Source organism: Cetorhinus maximus, chromosome 22 (assembly GCF_964194155.1).
Source record: "Cetorhinus maximus chromosome 22, sCetMax3.hap1.1, whole genome shotgun sequence".
Classification (NCBI taxonomy): Eukaryota; Metazoa; Chordata; class Chondrichthyes; order Lamniformes; family Cetorhinidae; genus Cetorhinus; species Cetorhinus maximus.
Genome location: NC_135900.1, coordinates 43,459,610 through 43,479,391, shown reverse-complemented (window position 1 = coordinate 43,479,391; position 19,782 = coordinate 43,459,610). Strand labels below are relative to the sequence as shown.

The following is a 19,782-nucleotide window of genomic DNA, read 5'->3' as shown; positions in this document are numbered from 1 at the left end:
ACAGAACACACTGAGTTAAAAGGAACAATTCGGTATCTTGCAGCTGGTGCACTGTAAGTTCTTATACCTGTACAGCATATACCAAATGCAAAGGAATGATTCGCTCCCAAGTGGTACCATACAGCTCACAGCTTCTTGGTTTCCATCTTATTTATATTCTGCTTCTACTTGATAATGTGGAAAATTGCCCATGTATGTCCTATCTGCAAAACACCAGATAAATCCAACTTCCTCTGATCATCAGTAAAGTAATGGAAGGAGTCATTAATAGTGCTGCTAAGCAACACCAACTCACCAATAACCTGGTAGGTGGACTCAGTTTGGGTTCCACCAGAACCACTAGGCTTCAGACTTGATCACAGCATTAATCCAGACATGGACAAAAGAGTGATTGTAATCCTAATATTTTAAATAGCAAATAAGAAATTCACTTGAGCATGAGGAGATGGGCGGTGACACAATGGCACCAATCTGTGAGGCCACAATGTGCCAGTGGACTTTGCTCAATGTCTATGGTTCCAATCAGGGCGTGTTCCCAATTTTGACTTCAGCATTACTTGATGCAGCGAATAGAAGGTGGCACATGGAGGAAAGGGTGTCAAGGCCCCATTGCACGTAGCTTCTAGAGGCTGGTTTTAGAGTAGCATTGGTTGTGCCACTGGCCCTGCCATCTATTGTTGGAAAATTATTTGTTTCTCTTCATGAGCATGATACAGTCTTGTAGTTTGTGTACTGTTATTCTAGTTTGCTTCCCTCCCCACAGCAATACTTCTAATTTCCAACCCCCGCCCCCTTGTGGCATGGATCATTGTTGTATTGTATGCCCTGTCACATAAGATGTAGGCTATCTTCTTCTCTATAATTCCCCACATGTTCAGTGTGTGACATTAGCTAAGACTAGCTGCCTATCAGAGAGGTTTTCCCTCACAATGGGAAGAGGCAAAATATCAGATGATGAATTGACTTCCGTTACTATCACAGGATGATGAAAACCAGCATTGTCACCCTTTCAAAAAATAATTTAAAAGAAAAATGACCCGTCTCTCTTCAAGGTAACTGGTATATTTGAGGAATCAAACATTTTGTAATCTACACACCCAGTATCAGTATCAAGTACTCTTGGGTCAGATACAGGTTAGATACAGAGCGAATCTACTTCTACTCTGCTCCAATAGCATTCCATAATGTCAATGCAGGTAATCTCTCCAAGTGTGAGAATTCTATTTTCTATATCGGTTATTGTTGTGAACTGTCTCAGCAACATGGCCAATTAGCGCTGGAGTTTTTATTTATTCATTCACGGGATGTGGGTGTCTCTGGCTAGGCCAGTATTTATCGCACATCCCTAGCTGTCCTTGAGAAGGTGGCAGTGAGCTGCCTTCTTGAACCGCTGTAGTACATGTGGTGTAGGTACATCAGATATTTAGGTTGTCTTGTGCTGTGAATTTTTCAGCCTTTAAGAACTGGATGAAGACTTCTTCAGATTTGGGTCTCTTACAGCCAACAGAAAGAGGAAGGTTTGCAGTGGAGTTCCCCAGTGTTGGGACTCTTGGTCTTCCTGATATATGTTAATTACCTAGACTGTGGTGTGCAGGGCATGATTTCAAAAGTTGCAGATGATACAAAGATTGGAAATGTTGTCAACTGTGATAGGGATAGTCTTGAACTTCAAAAGGACATAGACATGTTGGTGGATTGGGCAGACAAGTGGTAGATGAAGTTCAATACAGAGAAGCGTGAGGTGATCCATTCTGGCAGGAAAAATATGGTGAGACGGTATAAAACAAAGGGAGAACCTCTATAGGTGGTGCAGAAACAGAGGGACCTCTGTGTATATGTACATAGGTCATTGAGATGACGGGGCATGTTGAGAGCAGTAGCAGAAAGCAATACGTCAGAGTCACTACACTCAGATTCTTTATGATATTTAAACAGATTCGTTGTGTTGTAACTTGCCTTCATTTGTTTGATGGTGTAGCGCATTGTACCAAAAGGTCCATCCTTCAGTAGCTTCTTCCCAACCACTTTTGCCCGGATAACTGGAAGATAAAGAATGAATACATGGGCATTCAGGTTTAAAAATAGGCCTAGTACCCATGGTCTAAGGTGAGGAAAATCAAATAGGATTTCCTCTCCTCATCACTTTTTAATCTATGGATATGTGACAACAGGATATAGGAACACCTGTTCATTACCCAATGGTCAAATAGAATGTAAACATTGATTATAAGATCACACAGAAAGGATGGCGCCATGTGGATGATGTACTGTAGGATGGTCTGCACCTGTGGAAATAGTTAATGCCCAAAAGTTAGTGCCTTCAGGAGAGGAGAGAAAATTGGGGAGGCAGCTCCCTGAAGTGAAACATCATCAATTTCCCTACCTCTTGTGTGAAGTGCCTCACTCATTGAGAAGAAGCACCCCGACAGCTTCTGTGAGCAAAAATACAATTCATATTAGTGCGGGTAAGTGGAGTTGGAGTGAAAGATCAACCATGATCTTATTGAATGGCGGAGCAAGGTCAAAGGGCTGAGTGACTTACTCTTGTCCCTACTTCTCATGTTTGAAAAGCAGAATTTCCTCTTTAAAGGAGTAAACAATAAATTATATAAACAGTTAATAATGTGAGGGAATGAAGGATAGCAAGGCATCTCCAAAACTGCTCGCTCTTGACAGGGCATCTACAAAGCAAATGGGAGAACATCTATAAAGTGAAGACATACCTCTCATAGAAAAGCTCCCGCTGTGCACATGTTACACTTATAGTTTGAATCGATTTATTACATTTGTTTATCTCCTGCCTTTGGGCTATTTAATTTATTCCCCATTGTTTATTCTTCCTCCCCTTGCTTTCCTGTAATTTTATGTCCTTGAAGCTAAAGACTACTCAAATCAAGTAAATGTGTGATAAGGTTATAAATGTCAGTACCAGCCCAATTTCACAGCAGCTTTGTCCCTTGCGCTCATTAGTTCGGCTGTACATTTTGTTTCAAGGGAAGAGGTGTGACTTCCACTGGAGCGTCCCAGTGTTTAGTCTACAGTCCTTTGCCACCCTCAAACACAAGCAGACTTTTGTTCCATGCCAGCCAACCGGCAATCAAGCATAGAAGTAGCATGACAGAGCTAGGGGCAGTACACCAGATGGGGCAAGAATGTGGAAAAACACCAGCAGCAATTCACATTGTTTCTCAATTTGTTGGAGGGATATGGCTTAGCTTCTAAAAGAGATTTCAGGGCAATAATTTCAGGACAGGGTGGATAGGGAGCAGCTGTTCCCCTTAGTTGAAGAGTCAGTCACAATGGAACATAAGTTCAAGGTGAGGGGCAGAAGGTTTAGGGGGGATGTGAAGAAAAACTTTTTTACCCAGAGGGTGGTGACGGTCTGGAATGCACTGCCTGGGAGGGTGGTGGAGGCGGGTTGCCTCACATCCTTTAAAAAGAACCTGGATGAACACTTATGGCACATCATAACATTCAAGGCTCTGGGCCAAGTGCTGGTAAATGGGATTAGGTAGGTAGGTCAGGTGTTTCTCACTTGTCAGTGCAGACTCGATGGGCTGAAGGGCCTCTTCTGCACTGTGATTCTGTGATTTTGAATCTGACTTTTATTGAAAAGAATTATAAAGGTGACTAAAGGAAACAAAGTCTGATTGAGCAGCGGATCTGACAAGGTCACTACATGAGCGCTGAAACCTGCTCCAGCACTGTTCACCAGTAATGCTATGGTGCTTTACAATGCATATTTCTGGCCATTTATTTTCTAGTCCATTGCTGTAACAGGGATCAGAGACTCAGCTCAAGATAGGGTTTCCCTGCTCCTCAAGGATCCATATTAGTTTCGAGCAGCAAATATAAATTATTCTTGCTTTAGGGTGACTGAACATGCAGTTTCATAGAATGAGAGAATGGTTACAGCACAGAAGGAGGCTGTTTGGCCCATCATCTCTATGCCAGTTCTGAGAGAACAATTTAGCTAGTCCCACTCACCTGCCTTCTCTTCATAGCCCTGCAAATCTTTTCTCTTCAGATAATTATCCAATTCCCTTGCCACACTCTTAGGCAGTGCTTTCCAGATCCTGTCACTTGCCGTGCAAAAACCTTTTTCCTCATGTCGCCTTTGTTTCTTTTGCCAATCACTTTAAATCTGTGTACTCTGGTTCTCAACCCTATGGCCAATGGGAGGTTTCTTCCTATCTAATCTCTCCAAACCCCTCACGATTTTGAACATCTCTAACCAAATCTTCTCTCAATCTACTCTAAGGAGAACAGTCCCAGCCTCACTAATCTATCCATATAACTGAATTCTCTCATCCTCGGAACTATTCTCGTAAATCTTTTCTGAACACTCTCCAATGCCGTCATGTCCTTCTTAAAGTGTGGTGCCCTGAATTGGAAACAATTCTATAGTAGTTTTAGAAAGGTTCATCATACATTCTTTACTTTTGTACTCTATGTCTATTTATAAAGCTCAGGATCCCATATAACCATTTTCTCAACCTGCTCTGCCACCTTCGGTGATTTGTGTACATAAACCCCCAGATCTCTCTGTTCATGCACCCCATTTAGAATTGTACCCTTTATTTTATATTGCATTTCCTCATTCTTCCCACCAAAATGAATCACTTCACACTTCTCTGCATTGAACAAAATCAGAACATCACCCAGCAAGCAGTCTGTTTAAATTTATTTCTTGTTTGTAGAATCTGTTCATAACATAAATAGAAAAAAATTCACTCCCTGGAAGCCTCCAAGAATTGCATTTCTGTTTCAGAATAGGAAGCTAGTCAAAGTCCACAAATGAGAGTCAGCTTTCTGTTGGTCATTACATGCCAAACAAAGAATGTCCAGCTGTCCAGTTGAGAGGCAAGACGTAGGGAGAGTGAATTTCAACTGCTGGGTGTCCATTTTCCACCTGAAAATAGGTGGTCCGCAATTGAAAATCAGGAAGCCCCCTCGGCCATCCCACTGATGCCCAAGGCCTGCCTGATGCAACTTGCAGACAGGCCTATAAATGAGCAAGGAGTTTGCCTGCCTGAAACAGGTGGGAGCCTGCTCAAATATACAAATTGGGGTTGTGGAGCCCCCAAAGGGCTGATCATAACCACTTGAAAAAGAAACCAGCCCAGGAAACTTATTTTAAAAAACGATCTGCCTCCTGGTCCCCTAACTCCCACCCAATGCCAGCCTGTTCCCTCCCTGAGGATCACCTTCCCCTAATCTGGCCTGCCAGCTAGCCAAAGCAGCCAATTTCTTTGGGCCCTACATCTCACCAGTGGAATGATAATGAAGCCTTAGCCTCAACTGGCTCAGGCCTCACATTAATAACAACAGGCGGTCAGCATGCTTGCTGTCCTGACTTTGTGCTTGTTTTAGGCATTAGTTGCAGATTCCCTCATTTCCCCCGCACAACACCCCCACACCAGGATGACATTTATTTGCTTTGTAACTTTGTTGCTACGTGTCAAATCCTAATTCAGCGCTTCTCAAACTATTTTCCAATGTGACCCCATTTTAACACTTGAAAAATAATGTGACGCCAGACACAACTGAAAAACAATAAAGCAGCATTGTAACATTTAGTATATAATTATTAAAGTTTGCATATTATATATCAACATATGCAATAAACCATATTAATATGAAAATCTGTGTTTCTAAGGTACACACACACACATATACACACACGACTACTTATGACTCCACAAATATCCCCATCCTCAATGATGGGGGAGTGTTTGCTACAATCTTCAGCCAGAAGCGCCAAGTGGATGATTCATCTCGGCCTCCTCTGGAAGTCTCCAGCATCACAGATGCCAGTCTCCAGCCGATTTGATTCAATCCAAGTGATATCAAGAAACGGCTGAAGACACTGGATACTGCAAAGGCTATGGGCCCTGACAATATTCCGGCAATTGTACTGAACTTGTGCTCCAGAACTTGCCGCATCCCTAGCCAAGCTGCTCAAGTGTAGCTATAACACTGGCATCTACCTGGCTATGTAGAAAATTGCCAATGTATGTCCTGTACGCAAAAAGCAGGACAAATCCCACCCGGCCCATTACCGCCCCATCAGTCTACTCTCCATCATCAGTAAAGTAATGGAAAGGGTCATCAACAGAGCTATCAAGTGGCACTTGCTTAATAATAACCTGCTTACTGGTGCCCAGTTTGGGTTCGGCCAGGGCCACTCAGCTTCTGACCTCATTACAGCCTTGGTTCAAACATGGACAAAAGAGCTGAACTCCCTAGGTGATGTGAGAGTGACTGCCCTTGACATCAAGGCCGCATTTGACCAAGTGTGGCATCAAGAAGCCCTAGCAAAATTGGAGTCAATGAGAATCGGGGAAAATTGGTTGGAGTCATACCTAGCACAAAGGAAGATAGTTGTGGTTGTTGGAGGTCAGCTATCTTAGCTCCAGGATATCATTGCAGAAGTTCCTCAGGGCAGTGTCCTCGGCCCAACCATCTTCAGCTACTTCATCAGTGACCTTTCTTCCATCATAAGATCAGAGATGGGGATGTTTGCTGATGATTGCACAATGTTCAGTACCATTTGCGACTCCTCAGATATTGAAGCAGTCCATGTCCAAATGCAACAAGACCTGGACAATATCCAGGCTCGAGCTGACAAGTGGCAAATAACATTCGTGCCACACAAGTGCCAGGCAATGACCATCTCCAACAAGAGAGAATCGAACTATCGCCCCTTGACATTCAATGGTATTACCATCACTGAATGCCCCACTATCAACATCCTGGGGGTTACCATTGACCAGAAACTGAACTGGACTAGCCATATAAATACCGTGGCTACAAGAGCAGGTCAAAGGCTAGGAATCCTGTGATGAGTAACTCACCTCCTGACCCCCTGAAGCCTGTCCACCATCTACAAGGCAAAAGTCATGAGTGTGATGGAATACTCCCCACTTGCCTGGATGAGTGCAGCTCCCACAACACTCAAGAAGTTGACACCGTCCAGGACAAAACAGCCTACTTGATTGGCACCACATCCACAAACCTTCACTCCCTCCACCACCGATGCACAGTAGCAGCAGTGTGTACCATCTACAAGATGCACTGCAGGAATTCTCCAAGGCTTCTTCAACAGCACCTTCCAAACCTACGACCACTACCAACTAGAAGGACAAGGGCAACAGATAGATGGGAACATCACCAACTGGAACTTCCCCTCCAAGTCACTCACCATCCTGACTTGGAAATATATCGCTGTTCCTTCACTGTCGCTGGGTCAAAATCCTAGAATTCCCTTCCTAACAGCACTGTGGGTGTACCTACACCACATGGACTGCAGCGGTTCAAGAAGGCAGCTCACCACCACCTTCTCAAGGACAACTAGGGATGGGCAATAAATGCTGCGGCTGCCAGCAAAGCCCACATCCCGTGATTGAATTTTAAAAACTCACCAGTCCCTCTCCCCGTCCGCCCTTTGGGTCTAATTGCCAGGGGCTGTGAAGCAGAGCTATCCCTGGGTAAGGAGTCTGTATAATAGGCAGACAGGAGCAGAAAAATAACAAAGTTTGAAGCCACCACTCCCCTTTTCAGCTCAGCTGCATTGCCTCCTGGTTTTTCCTGCATTCTGGACAGTCAGTCTCTGCTGGTCTCTGCACCAAGTCGGCGCACAAACAACCTGGCCAACTCTGCATTCGCCGCTACAAATCTTTTCTGAAGTTAAAGAGCACTTGGGCTCAGTCTGCCCTGTGCTGTTTGCTGGAATTGATCCCTCATCAGTACCTCCGCACTGGGTCATCATTCCACCGTTGCTTCTTGGAGGAGGGGGAGCTCACAACCCCAAATATGACCCCCGCGACCCCATCAAGGGTCACGACCCACATTTGGAAACCGCTGCCCTAAATGCTGGGCAGTTACCCAAATTGAGAGAAAAAAAATGGCTTGCATTTATGTAGCACCTTTCACAACTTCAGGATGTCCCAAAATGCTTTACAGTCAATGAAGTACTTTCGAAATGTAATCACTGTCCTGATGTAGAAAACTTAGCAGCCAATGTGTGCATAGCAAGTTCCCACAAACAGTAGAATGAACAGAAAACCTGCTTTTAATGATGTTTTCAACATTATGATATTTTTCCATCACACATGTCCTGTGGAACAGATCCTTCCTTCCGACCTAAATATTGCCAGGACACCAGGGAGAATTCCCTTTCTTCTTCAGTATAGTACCAAGGGATTTTTTACATCTACCTGAGAGGGCAGCCGGGGCCTAAATTTAACATCTCATATTCTGACAATGGATCTCCAGTCTGGCATTAAGGTGTCATTGAGATTATGGTACTTACGCCCAAGGAGTTGCAACATTGTGACTCAGAGATAAGGGTGTTAGAAACTGAGCCAAGCTGATTGTCAAGAAATGTATGAGTCAGTGTCTCACCTCATTGTGCCTCATTTGAGCTGATTCCAAAAGGGTTAATATCGTTTAAAACTAAAGATGATCCTGTAAGCTAGCTCCTAGACCTCCTGGGCCGATGGAAAACCATAGGAGAACTTGGACAAAAAACACAGGAAATAGTTGGCGATGAGGAGGAATGAAGCCAGGACACCTCTAAGAAGAATGCCCATTGTAATTTCAAGCCCATTTGCTCTCTCCCTCTTGAGTTGCTGTTTTGAGCCACTAAACCATCTTCCATTCTGAGCCACTCTTGTCAACCATGAGACTTATTCAAACTTATTTACTGATGTAACTGCAGAACTAATTATTTACTTCAGTGGGTAAGGAAAACTTGTTTTTTTTTTCAGTCACACACTTACTGCACTGTTTCTGTGCACTGTTCACTCAAACCTTTTTTTTAAAAATCAGAAATGTGTATTTTGTTCCAATAGCCCCCTGACCTTGCAACAGCAGAGCCCTAGTTCCCTGTGGGGAATGACAAGGAGAGCTGCTGGTAAATATAAAAAATGCCCCTGTCACTTGTAGAAAATGGAGAATAGCGTATGGCGGCTACAGAGCTCTAATGGCTGAAGAAGCAAGCTGGGAACAAAAGTGCCTTTTTGGTACAGGGTGAAATTTGCATTGTTAGTTCTTTTGAGAGGTTGAAACTGAGCCAAATGCCTCGCTACTAAATTCAATTCTTTCAAAGGCTAATAAGCTTCATAACCTCATGCTGATGAGTGGTGTTGAACAAAATTTCAGAAGTGCTTTAAGGCTTATTTACATTCTCTTCACTAATAAGCAAGATTCCCTGTGGTTCATCTAGTTACCAAGACACAGTGCCATAGCTCCCCACTGGAAGCACGTCTGCTATTTACCCAATCTGTAATTTGCCTTACAGGCACCCTCTGTGTACTTGTGCTCTCTCTCCCTCACTTGCCTGCTCTCTCTGAAAGACTATATATGGTAAGGCCAAAGCTGCATTTTAAATAATTTGGCCCAATTCCATTAGCTGGTGCCTGAGTCCAGATAAACAGTGAATTTAGAACATTTACAGCAATAAACAGTTTTACTGTCTATCACTTATTTCCATTCCCAGACCAGCACAAGAGAGGATTTCCATGCTTGCAGTCAAAACCCTGCAGTTTTGGTGGCAAAGTGTTAAATCAAATTAGCAACAGTTAACTGCAGGATGCTTCTGAGTGCAGCTGAACTTCATATATCAATCTAATTACCCACCTCAAGTCATATTACTATAAACCTAGGAATAGTGTAAATTGCAAACACATGCAGGTTAATGTAAGAGAGTGCTGTAGAGGATTTTGAGCAATGTGTGTCAAAAGCTCCTCTGCATGAAATTTACAATTGCAAGAAATAAATTAATGGTCAGTTTGCTTGGCCTTTGTCCCAGAGACACCTAATAATCCCAGGTGCAAAGGTCAGGCACTGCCCCTTTAACACTCCCCTGACTTGCCTGTACGCAAAGTAGTTACAGGTTGATGGAGTTATTTGAGAAAGATGGAAGGGGGCATTTTGGCCTCTTGCCTCATTTTGCATTTTATGCCACCTTCCTGGACACCCCAGCACAGTCTCTTTCAAAAAAGTGTTGCCTTGGCCTGCAGCTGAACTGAAGAGTCCTGAGGGATTAGGTCAAAGAATTTTGGGTACGCTTTGGAGCTTTAGGCCCCTCCCAGAGGTTTGAATTTAAATTAGTGAGGGCAGAGAGGCACTAGGCCTCAGATTTTCTAGGCTGTAATGCTAGTCTTTGTACTATTGGGCCCTTTAATTGGCATAGAACAGGAAATGCATGTAACTCCTGGGGCTGGATAGCCACAGTGTGCTTCTGGTGTGCTCTACAGGTTTAGCATCCAGATAGGGAGGGGGAACTTGTTTATCTCTTTAAAAATATATTATATCTTGAAGTGGGACTGGTAGCCCTTTATTTCAGTATAGGCAAAGCTTTCCTCTTGGTATATAGACACATGATTTAGTTTTAATTGTAAAACATAATTTTTTGTGGGAAATGGTAATGAAAATATAATGGCTGAACCCACAGTCCCACTGCCAGGTGGTAATGAGCTCCCTCGTACTGTGGTGTCCCTATGTTAATTATTTTGTTTTATTCATTCATGGGATGCGGGCATCACTGGCTAGGCCAGCATTTATTGCCCATCCCTAGTTGCCTTGAGAAGGTGGCAGTGAGCTGCCTTCATGAACTGCTACAGTCCATGTGGCGTAGGTCCACTCATAGTGCTGTTAGGAAGGGAGTTCCAGGATTTTGACCCAGCGACAGTGCAGGAACGGCGATATATTTCCAAGTCAGGATGGTGAGTGACTTGGGGGGGGATGTTCCAGGCAGTGGTGTTCCCATCTATCTGCTGCTCTTGTCCATCTAGATGGTAGTGGTTGTGGGTTTGGAAGGTGCAGTCTAAGGAGCCTTGGTGAATTCCTGCAGTGCATCTTGTAGATGGTACACACTGCTGCCACTGTGTGTGGGTGCTGGAGGGAGTGAAGGTTTATGGATGGGATACCAATCAAGTGTGCTGCTTTGTCCTGGACGGTGTCAAGCTTCTTGAGTATTGTTGGAGCTGCACTCATCCAGGCAAGTGGAGAGTATTCCATCACACTCCTGACTTGTGCTTTGTAGATGGTGGACAGGCTTTGGGGAGTCAGGAGGTGAGTTACTCTCTGCAGAATTCCCAGCTTCTGACCTGCTCTTGTAGCCACAATATTTATATGGCTAGTCCAGTTCGGTTTCTGGTCAATGGTAACCCCCAGGATGTTGATAGTAGGGGATTCAGTGATGGTAATGCCACTGAATGCCAAGGGGCGATGGTTAGATTCTCGCTTGTTGGAGATGGTCATTGCCTGACACTTGTGTGGCACGAATGTTACTTGCCACTTGTTAGCCCAAGCCTGGATATTGTCCAGGTTTTGCTGCATTTGGACATGAACTGCTTCAGTATCTGAGGAGTCACAAATGGTGCAATCATCAGCGAACATCCCGACTTCTGGCCTTATGATGGAAGGAAAATTACTGATGAAGCAGCTGCAGATGGTTGGGCCAAGGGCACCACCCTGAGGAACTCCTGCAGTGATGTCTTGGAGCTGAGGCAATTGAACTCCAACAACCACAACCATGATATGATACTATAATGGATTTTGATTTAGTCCTCACTGGGGACAAGTAAGGAAGTCCAGGTCCCGAGTGCTCTTTCTATGGACAACATCTTTAAATGGAGGAGGCCTACTTGTGACAGGCCGCTTGGTGGACAGCTTCAAGTTCATATACAACTAACAGTGGCAGAAAGTAGAATCAGGGTTGGTTACTTCCAACAGCCTTTTGTCTCGACATCCGACCAATCTGCGTGATATCGACAGTGTGCAGTTTAGAAGGCAACAAAGTCCATTAAATATTTAATAAAATAATTCCATAATACTACAATGGAACCTCTTTTAATGTATTAAAAATGAATTTTTCCGTAGAACATTTATTCCTGACTTTTATGTCAGGGGTGCTACTTTACTATTAATCTCCAAATGTCTACACACACACACTGCAGTTTGTTCCCTCCAGCCATTTTCAGATTATAACTAATCATTAGTCAAAGCATTTTACAGGCAGCCCTTTGAAAGGGTGAGCCACTTCCCTGCCCTTTCCCATACCCTTTAATATTTTTCTTTTTTCAAAAATATTCTCACTTCCCTTTCAAATGCTATTGGGGATTTTGCCCACTCCATGGTTTCTGGGAGAGAATTCCATGTCCTAATAACCCTCTCCATCAGAGAAAAAAAATTCTAACTTCTCCCTGCACTCACTTGATGATGATCTGAAGTTATGCCTTTTAGTTACTGGCCGGGATTTTCTGGCCCCACTCTGGCGGGACCTGCTGCCGGGGATGTGGCGGGCCAGCCAAAAGTCCATTGACTTTCGGCGGGACTGGAAGATCCCAGAAGCAGGCGGGGCTGGAAAATCCCGACCACTGACTCACTTACCAACGGAGCCAGTGTGGATGATAGTGCCAATTGCTGATAGCAAATTAGCACGTTTACATCTCACCAGGCTTTCTTATCCAATGTAAAAAGAAAATCAGGCATGTGCTGTCAGTTCCTTTTATGCTACTGCTGAAGATCAATTTTATGTAACTTACCTGAATGAAGAGCCTTACCTGAGTATGTCGCTTATCGGGCTTTCTCCTCCCGGCTCCAGCACTATCATGGAGAGGCATGTGGGACAGGTAGGTTGATGAGGATGGAGTCAAGTGTATGTTGGTTAGTTTGCCACCTGACACAAACCCAATCTGGCAGCTTGCTTCTTCAGACTTCGGCCAGTTGAAGCCAATCCAGGTTGTGGATGTTGAAGTTCCCACATTCTGTGCCCTTGCTTCCTTCAGTATTTCCTCCAAACAATGTTCAATGGGGGAGAAGTAGTGAATTCTCAGCTAAGGGCGAGGGGAATGGAGGGTTGTCGCTAATGAGGAGCAGGTGGCTTCCTCAATCTTGCTTGGCCTGGAGCCATAATATAAAATGGGGTCTGCAGTCAATGTTGAGAACTTTATGCGTCAAGTCCAATTAGGCCTCCAATACTTCTGGGTCTGTCCTGCGGCTGGAACAGGACATGCAGATGGATGGTGCTGGAGAATCTTAGATATTGACTGATAGATGTAAATGCTGTATATGCAGCTATTGATGTTGCTTCGGTAGTTTATGGGAAACTCTCAACTTGAACAACAGATGCTAGTGAAGAGGAATTTGCAAAGCTGACTAGGTTGAGATTGCCTGGGTTTTGCCCTGATCTGTGCCTGGGTCATTGCCAATAGGTCTGCCCGATATTTCGCTTATGGTTGTGTTCCACAGCGGACATTTCAGTACTGGGGGTGGAGTGGGGGGTGGTTGAGGGGAGGGGTGTATTAAGGGTCAACACTGGAGTATTGACCAGGTAGGGGCGGCAAGCCCCCTTCCCTGATGGACATTTGTCAGTCAGTTTGTGTGATATTTCCATGGTCTCTACAGCTCAGGATTTTATCCCTTCTTATGCTCATAACCTTCAATCTCACACTGAAATAGATATGTTGCTCTACTTGATATAGTATATTAAACTAAGTGCTAACCCTTCAGATCAGTACTGTACATGACAGGTGACAGCTGCCTCCCTGAATGCAGTCTCCATTTAACGCTTTGATCTGCTTTTAGACTGGGAATGATTAGGCATCACCGCCACCTTGGATTTTGGAACCGGCTCAGCTCCTGGAATAGCCACAAGATAAAACTTCTTTATGGCCATAAGGGAAGCTGATACCTTTTCCCTCTCTAATTTTCTCCATTCTCCCCTCCTGAAGCTGCTGACTCTTTGCTTGGCTATTGTTTTATAGCCGCTAGCCACACCCCCAACACCTGATCCATAAAGACCGTCATTCATGCATGCTTTTCAACAGCAAGTGTTGGTAGGCTAGTTGCCTGTGGAGTGCATCACAGCTGGGTCTAATCCTGTTCTCACCGAATATTAACACAGGAACATTTCCAGCAGTGTTGGCTCAAAGACAGCTTGGATGATTTTTCTTTGCACTTGTTGCAGTCAGCTGTGGCACCTGTATTGCCACCCTAGCTGAGACGAGATTTTATAAGACAGAAGATCGAACCTATGTCCTTCCTGAGCTGTGTGGTTGAGAGATTAATTCAGCTTTGATCCAAGGTCAGTTTATTACCAAGTTGGTATGACTAGGGGCAGAGATGCTTCAGTCCGTTGCAGATGCACAAAGACAACTGAAGACCTTTCCAAAGAATCTTACTCTAACAATGATTTAAAGAAGACAAGGCTGTATGCTCCCTCCTTCTTGAGCATATTTATAAAATAATGGGATTTTACATTTGCAAATCAGGACAGCTGCCATCACATGCACAGGTAAAATCCAGAGTGATGACATAGGGTTGCAAACCTGATGTCAACACACTGGTTTTCCACAATACAGTCGGCAGCCAGGCACCAAAATCAGCAAGCCCGCCCACCTGCCATTTTGAAAAAAGTCATGGGCAATTGAGCTTGTTAACAAGACAACTGATCTGAATATTACAAGCTCACCATCTGAGGTGAAAAAGTGGGAAGGAGGAGAGGGTACATCTTTTGGGGGGTGGGGCTGGTCATGGGGGTATTTATCGTGGGGGTGGGTGTTAGTTGGGGAGCTACAGTGGGGAGCCAAAGGGGGTCAGTAATATAGTTACCCAGGAGTTAGAAGCAGTTTTAATCCTTTTAACTTTTTCTGGGTATCTATTCTGCTAAGAGAGTCGGAACCATCCAAAGTCTCCAATTTAAAATGGAGTATCAGGTGGCTCCCGGTGCAGGGTAATTGCTCATCGGAAGTTCAAACTTCATGGGAGATTCCCATGCAGTCTTTGTGTGGGAACTTCCAGGAGGTCCCCCAGTGCATCTTCTGGGATATCTCTAGGGTATGATGCCCCGGAGATCAGAAGTTCTAGGCCAATGTGAAATTTACTTTTTCAGGGCCTCATGGCCTGGTTGGAGTGCATGGCCCATGCTTCGCTCAGTTCAGTCCAAAAATGACAATCTGGGTCCTACCTACTTTGGATAACTCTGATCAGCATTATAAATGGATCTAATGCCTGACTGCCTGGGCCGCTCCAGTTGCCCAGCAATAGGGCCAGGGGGAATGTTGTGGTTGTCACAGTTACAGCTGCAACGTGGCAGGAGTTTATTGCTCACCATTTTTGGGCACTGCTCCCATGTTCCTGCCAGGCAAGGGGCCTGAGAATTCACCTGTTAATCTCTTGTGTGTGCTTTTTCTTCTTTTGTCAAATCTTCAGCCTCACCGGTTGCTGCCACAAAGGGTGGGATCATGATAGGCTGCCTCTTCTCCTTACCGCAGCAATGTGGTGGAAATTAGCAACTCCAAGCGGTGGCTGGAGGTGGGTGTGGAGCTGAATCTGTGTTCATGCTGCAACAACCTGTGCCACTCACCCCAGATATGCTTTGAAATGGTAGAGTAGGCCTGTTATCTTCCCACATCATCACAAAATAAGCACTATTTAAACAGCTGCTGTGTCAAACAGAAAAGCTGAATAAATAGTGGTGTTCCTGCCAGCATTAGGAACACACAGCTCTTGCAGTCACCAGGGTGTGCTCAGTATTTGGCTTGCCCACCTCACACTCATGGACACGGGGTAATCAACATTGAGGTGTGCACCATCGTAGATCACTTTAGCTGCTGCAGAAGTAGAATAGGTCACTGTATTTTTTTAACTGATAAGAGTTGTAGCTATTTGGCACTGCACTCACCACCTGCCTGGCTGGATTTCAAAACACATAGTTACAGTGATCTCATCTGTAAGAGGGATGGAGAGATTAGTATGGCATTTCCTGCTGAAGGGCATTCTTCACATTTAGTGCCCTGGCTTCCCATGGCTCATTTAGGCTAGACAAATAAACAAGTCATGCTGGGCCATGTGCCAGAATGTTAATGTCTCCATTCAAGTTACCTGAACAACCTTGAGCTTCAGGAGACTTGTTCAATCCATAAAAGTGATTTGATTTTAAGCGTGGGATGTGTCTATAATCTCACACACCAATCCAAGCAGCCCAGGCTTGGGTCACCAACCCGCCCTCCTTTCCACTCATCATAGGGAGCTCAGATTGGAGGCTTCTCGATTTTCTACTGCAATCCAGCCCATACTATCCAAAACAAGGTACTGAGGGCTGAAATACATAATAGAGCACAGGAGGATTTAAACTAACTTGGCAGGGATCCTGAGAGGAGGTTCAGCAGGGGGAGATGCACAGCCAAAATTAGAAGAGAGAGCAAGTGAACCTGGAAGGAATAGAATTTATAGGCCAGTTAAGGCACAAGGGAGCTTGGCAAGGTTGGATGGCATTTATTTTAATGCAAGGAGTCTGACGAATAAGGCAGATGAGTTGAGAGCACAAATTTACACACGGAAGTATGATGTCATTGCTGTCACAGAGACATGGTTGAGAGAGGGGCAGGATTGGCAGCTCAATATTCAAGGATATAGGGTCTTCAGGCGAGACAGGGAAGGAAGTAAAAGAGGAGGAGCTATCGTAATATTGATCAAGGAATCAATTACAGCAGTAAGGAGGGATGCCATCTTAGAAGGCTCCTCAAATGAAGCCATATGGGTAGAACCTAAAAACAAAAAAGGAGCAATCACATTACTGGGAATGTACAATAGGCCCCCAAAAAGTCAGAGAGAAATAGGAGAGCAAATATGTAGGCAAATTTCAGAGAAGTGTAAAAATAATACGATAGTAATAGTGAGGGATTTCAACTTCCCCAACATTAACTGGGTTAGTCATAGTGTGATAGGTTTAAAGAGAGCAGAATTCTTAAAATGCATCCAGCAGAGCTTTTTAAGCCAGTACGTAGAAGGTCCTACAGGAGAGAGGGCATTCCTGGACTTAATTTTAGGGAATGAAGCTGGGCAAGTGGCTGAAGTATCAGTGGGGGAGCATTTTGAAAATAGCGATCATAACTCTGTTAGATTCAAGGTTGTTATGGAAAAGGATAAGGATGGGCCATAAATCAGAGTTCTAAATTGAGGGAAGGCCGATTTTAATAAGATCAGATATGATTTGGCCTGAGTGGACTGGGAGCAGCTACTTTTAGGTAAGTCAGAGCAGTGGGATTCATTCAAGAATGAAGTAGGGAGAGTACAGGGCCAACATATTCCAGTAAAGTCAAAGGATGGAACCAACAAATCCAGGGAACCCTGGATGTTGAGGGATATACAGGATTGGATAAAGAGAAAAAGGGAGGTTTATGGCAGATACCGAGGGCTCAAAAAAGCAGAAGCCCTAGAGGAGTATAGAATGTGTAGGGGGGAAGCTTAAAAAGGAAATTAGGAGAGCAAAAAGGGGGCATGAAAAAACATTGGCAGGTAAAATAAAGGAAAATCCAAAGTTATTTTACACGTACATTAAGAGTAAGAGGATAACTAGGCAAAGAGTAGGGCCCATTAAGGGCCATAGTGGTAATTTGTGTGTGGAGCCGGAGGACATAGGTAGGGTTCTAAATGAATACCTTGTGTCGGTGTTCACAAGTGAGAGAGACGACGTGGGTATGGAAATCAGGCAGAAGGATTGTGATATAATTAAAGAAATTAGCATAGAAAGGGAGGAAGTTCTAAGTGGTCTGGCAGGCTTAAAAGTAGATAAATCTCCAGGCCCGAATGAAAAGTATCCCAGGCTTTTGAGTGAGGCAAGGGAGGAGATAGCAGGGGCGCTGGCAATCATTTTCAATACCTCTGTGGCCACAGGAGAGGTGCCAGAGGACTGGAGGACAGCCAATGTGGTATCATTATTCAAGAAGGGAGGAAGGGATAAACCAGGGAACTACAGGCCAGTCAGTCTAACCTCAGTGGTGGGGAAACTATTGGAAGGAATTCTGAGGGACAGAATTAATCTACACTTGGACAGTCAGCATGTTTTTGTTAAGGGGAGGTCATCTCTAGCCAATTTGATTGAATTTTTTCAAAGAGGTGACCAGGTGTGTAGATGAGGGCAATGCATTTGACGTAGTCTACTTGGACTTCAGCAAGGCTTTTGATAAGGTCCCGCATAGGAGACTGATAATGAAGGTAAGAGCTCATGGGATCCAAGGCAATTTGGCAAATTGGATCCAGAATTGGCTGAGTGGCAGGAAGCAGAGGGTGATGTTTGAGGGGTGTTTTTGTAACTGGATGCCTGTGTCCAGTGGGATTCCACAGGGATCGGTGTTCGGTCCCTTGCTGTTTGTGGTATATATAAACGATTTAGACTTGAATGTAGGAGGGTTGATCAGGAAGTTCGCGGATTACATGAAAATTGGTGGGGTGGTAAATAGTGAGGAGGATAGTCTTAGATTACTGGAGGATATAGACGGGCTGGTCAGATGGGCTGATCAGTGGCAAATGGAATTTAATCCGGATAAGTGTGAGTGATGCACTTGAGCAGGACAAACAAGGTACGGGAATACACAATGAATGGTAGGACCCTGGGAAGTACCGAGGATCAGAGGGACCTGGTGTGCATGTCCACCGGTCCCTTAAGGTAGCGGGACATGTAGATAAGGTGGTTAAGAAGGCATATGGGATACTTGCCTTTATTAGCCAAAGCAAAGAATATAAGAGCAGGGAGGTTATGCTGGAACTGTATAAAACCCTGGTTAGGCCACAGCAAGGGTATTGCGTGCAGTTCTGGAATCCGCATTATAGGAAGAATGTGATTGCACTAGAGAGAGTGTAGAGGAGATTTACAGGATGTTCCCTGGGCTGGAGAGTTTTAGTTATGAAGAGAGACTGGATAGACTGGGATTATTTTCCCTGGAGCAGAGGAGATTGAGGGGGGACATGATTGGGCTATATTATATGGGGCATAGATAGGGTGTAGGAGGGTTGATCAGTAAGTTCGCGGATGACATGAAAATTGGTGGGGTGGTAAATAGTGAGGAGGATAGCCTTATCCCCCTTGGTGGAGGAATCAATAACCAGGGGGCATAGATTTAAGGTAAGGAGCAGGAGGTTTGGAGGGGATGTGAGGAGGAATTTTTTCACCCAGAGGGCGGTGCGAATCTGGAACTCACTGCCTGAAAGGGTGGTAGAGGCAGAAACCCTCATAACATTGAAGAAGTATTTGGATGTGCACTTGTGATGCCATGGCATACAAGGCTTTGGGCCTAGTGCTGGAAAATGGGATTAGAATAATTAAGTACTTGTTTGACTGGCGCAGACTCGATGGGCAGAAGGGCCTTTTTTCTGTGCTGTAGACCTCTATGACTCTGCAGAGTGAGAGTGCTGGTTGGTAGTGTTACAGTTCCCTGCATGCTGATGATGTGTAGCAGTGCAACCAAGGGACACGAGGCACATTCCCAAAGGAAAGGGGAGGGAAGAGAAAACTGAATTTCTCTCAATCCTTATTGGTTTACAGTGTGGCATCGGTGGGGTCAGGGGTGGGGGAAGGGGTACTTTAACCTGCCCTGGTGGGAATGTGGCAGGGATTCTCTTAAATTGAAACACAACTTACTGCCCCACTGAAATCTCACTGACCACCATTTCAGTTGCTGACAGCAGTTCAGTGGCTCAGGCGCCTGCCAAAAGAAGATAGAAGCCTCAAATTTATCCAAATCATTATCCCATTACATCATCCGACATGACTGTAACTCAGGCCTGAGAGAGGCAATCACTGCAGCTTTCCTGCCAGGTGAAGGCAGGTTTGAAGCTGTCAGAAGGACAAAGGAGTCCTCCATAGTGGGAATCTTTCCTTTGTGGGGCTAGGGAGTGCAGAAGTGCTTATCTGGGTCTCAAAGATAGTCAAGGCCTCCCCTGCTCCTTCCTCCTCTCGCGACTTAAGGTGGCCCTTTCCTTATGTGCCAG

General features: G+C 44.7%; 2 protein-coding genes across 2 annotated transcripts in view; one reads left to right on the top strand and one right to left on the bottom strand.

Moving 5' to 3' along the window:
- The window catches only part of LOC144696824 (synapsin-3-like), a 279,320-nt gene that overhangs the window by 158,587 nt on the left and 100,951 nt on the right, over positions 1–19,782 (top strand). The window lies entirely within an intron of this gene.
- The window catches only part of LOC144696649 (metalloproteinase inhibitor 3), a 40,910-nt gene that overhangs the window by 10,774 nt on the left and 10,354 nt on the right, over positions 1–19,782 (bottom strand). The window contains exon 2 of the mRNA XM_078568198.1: positions 1,957–2,039. Within this exon, the coding sequence (XP_078424324.1) occupies positions 1,957–2,039 (83 nt within the window). The remainder of the gene's footprint in view (positions 1–1,956; positions 2,040–19,782) is intronic.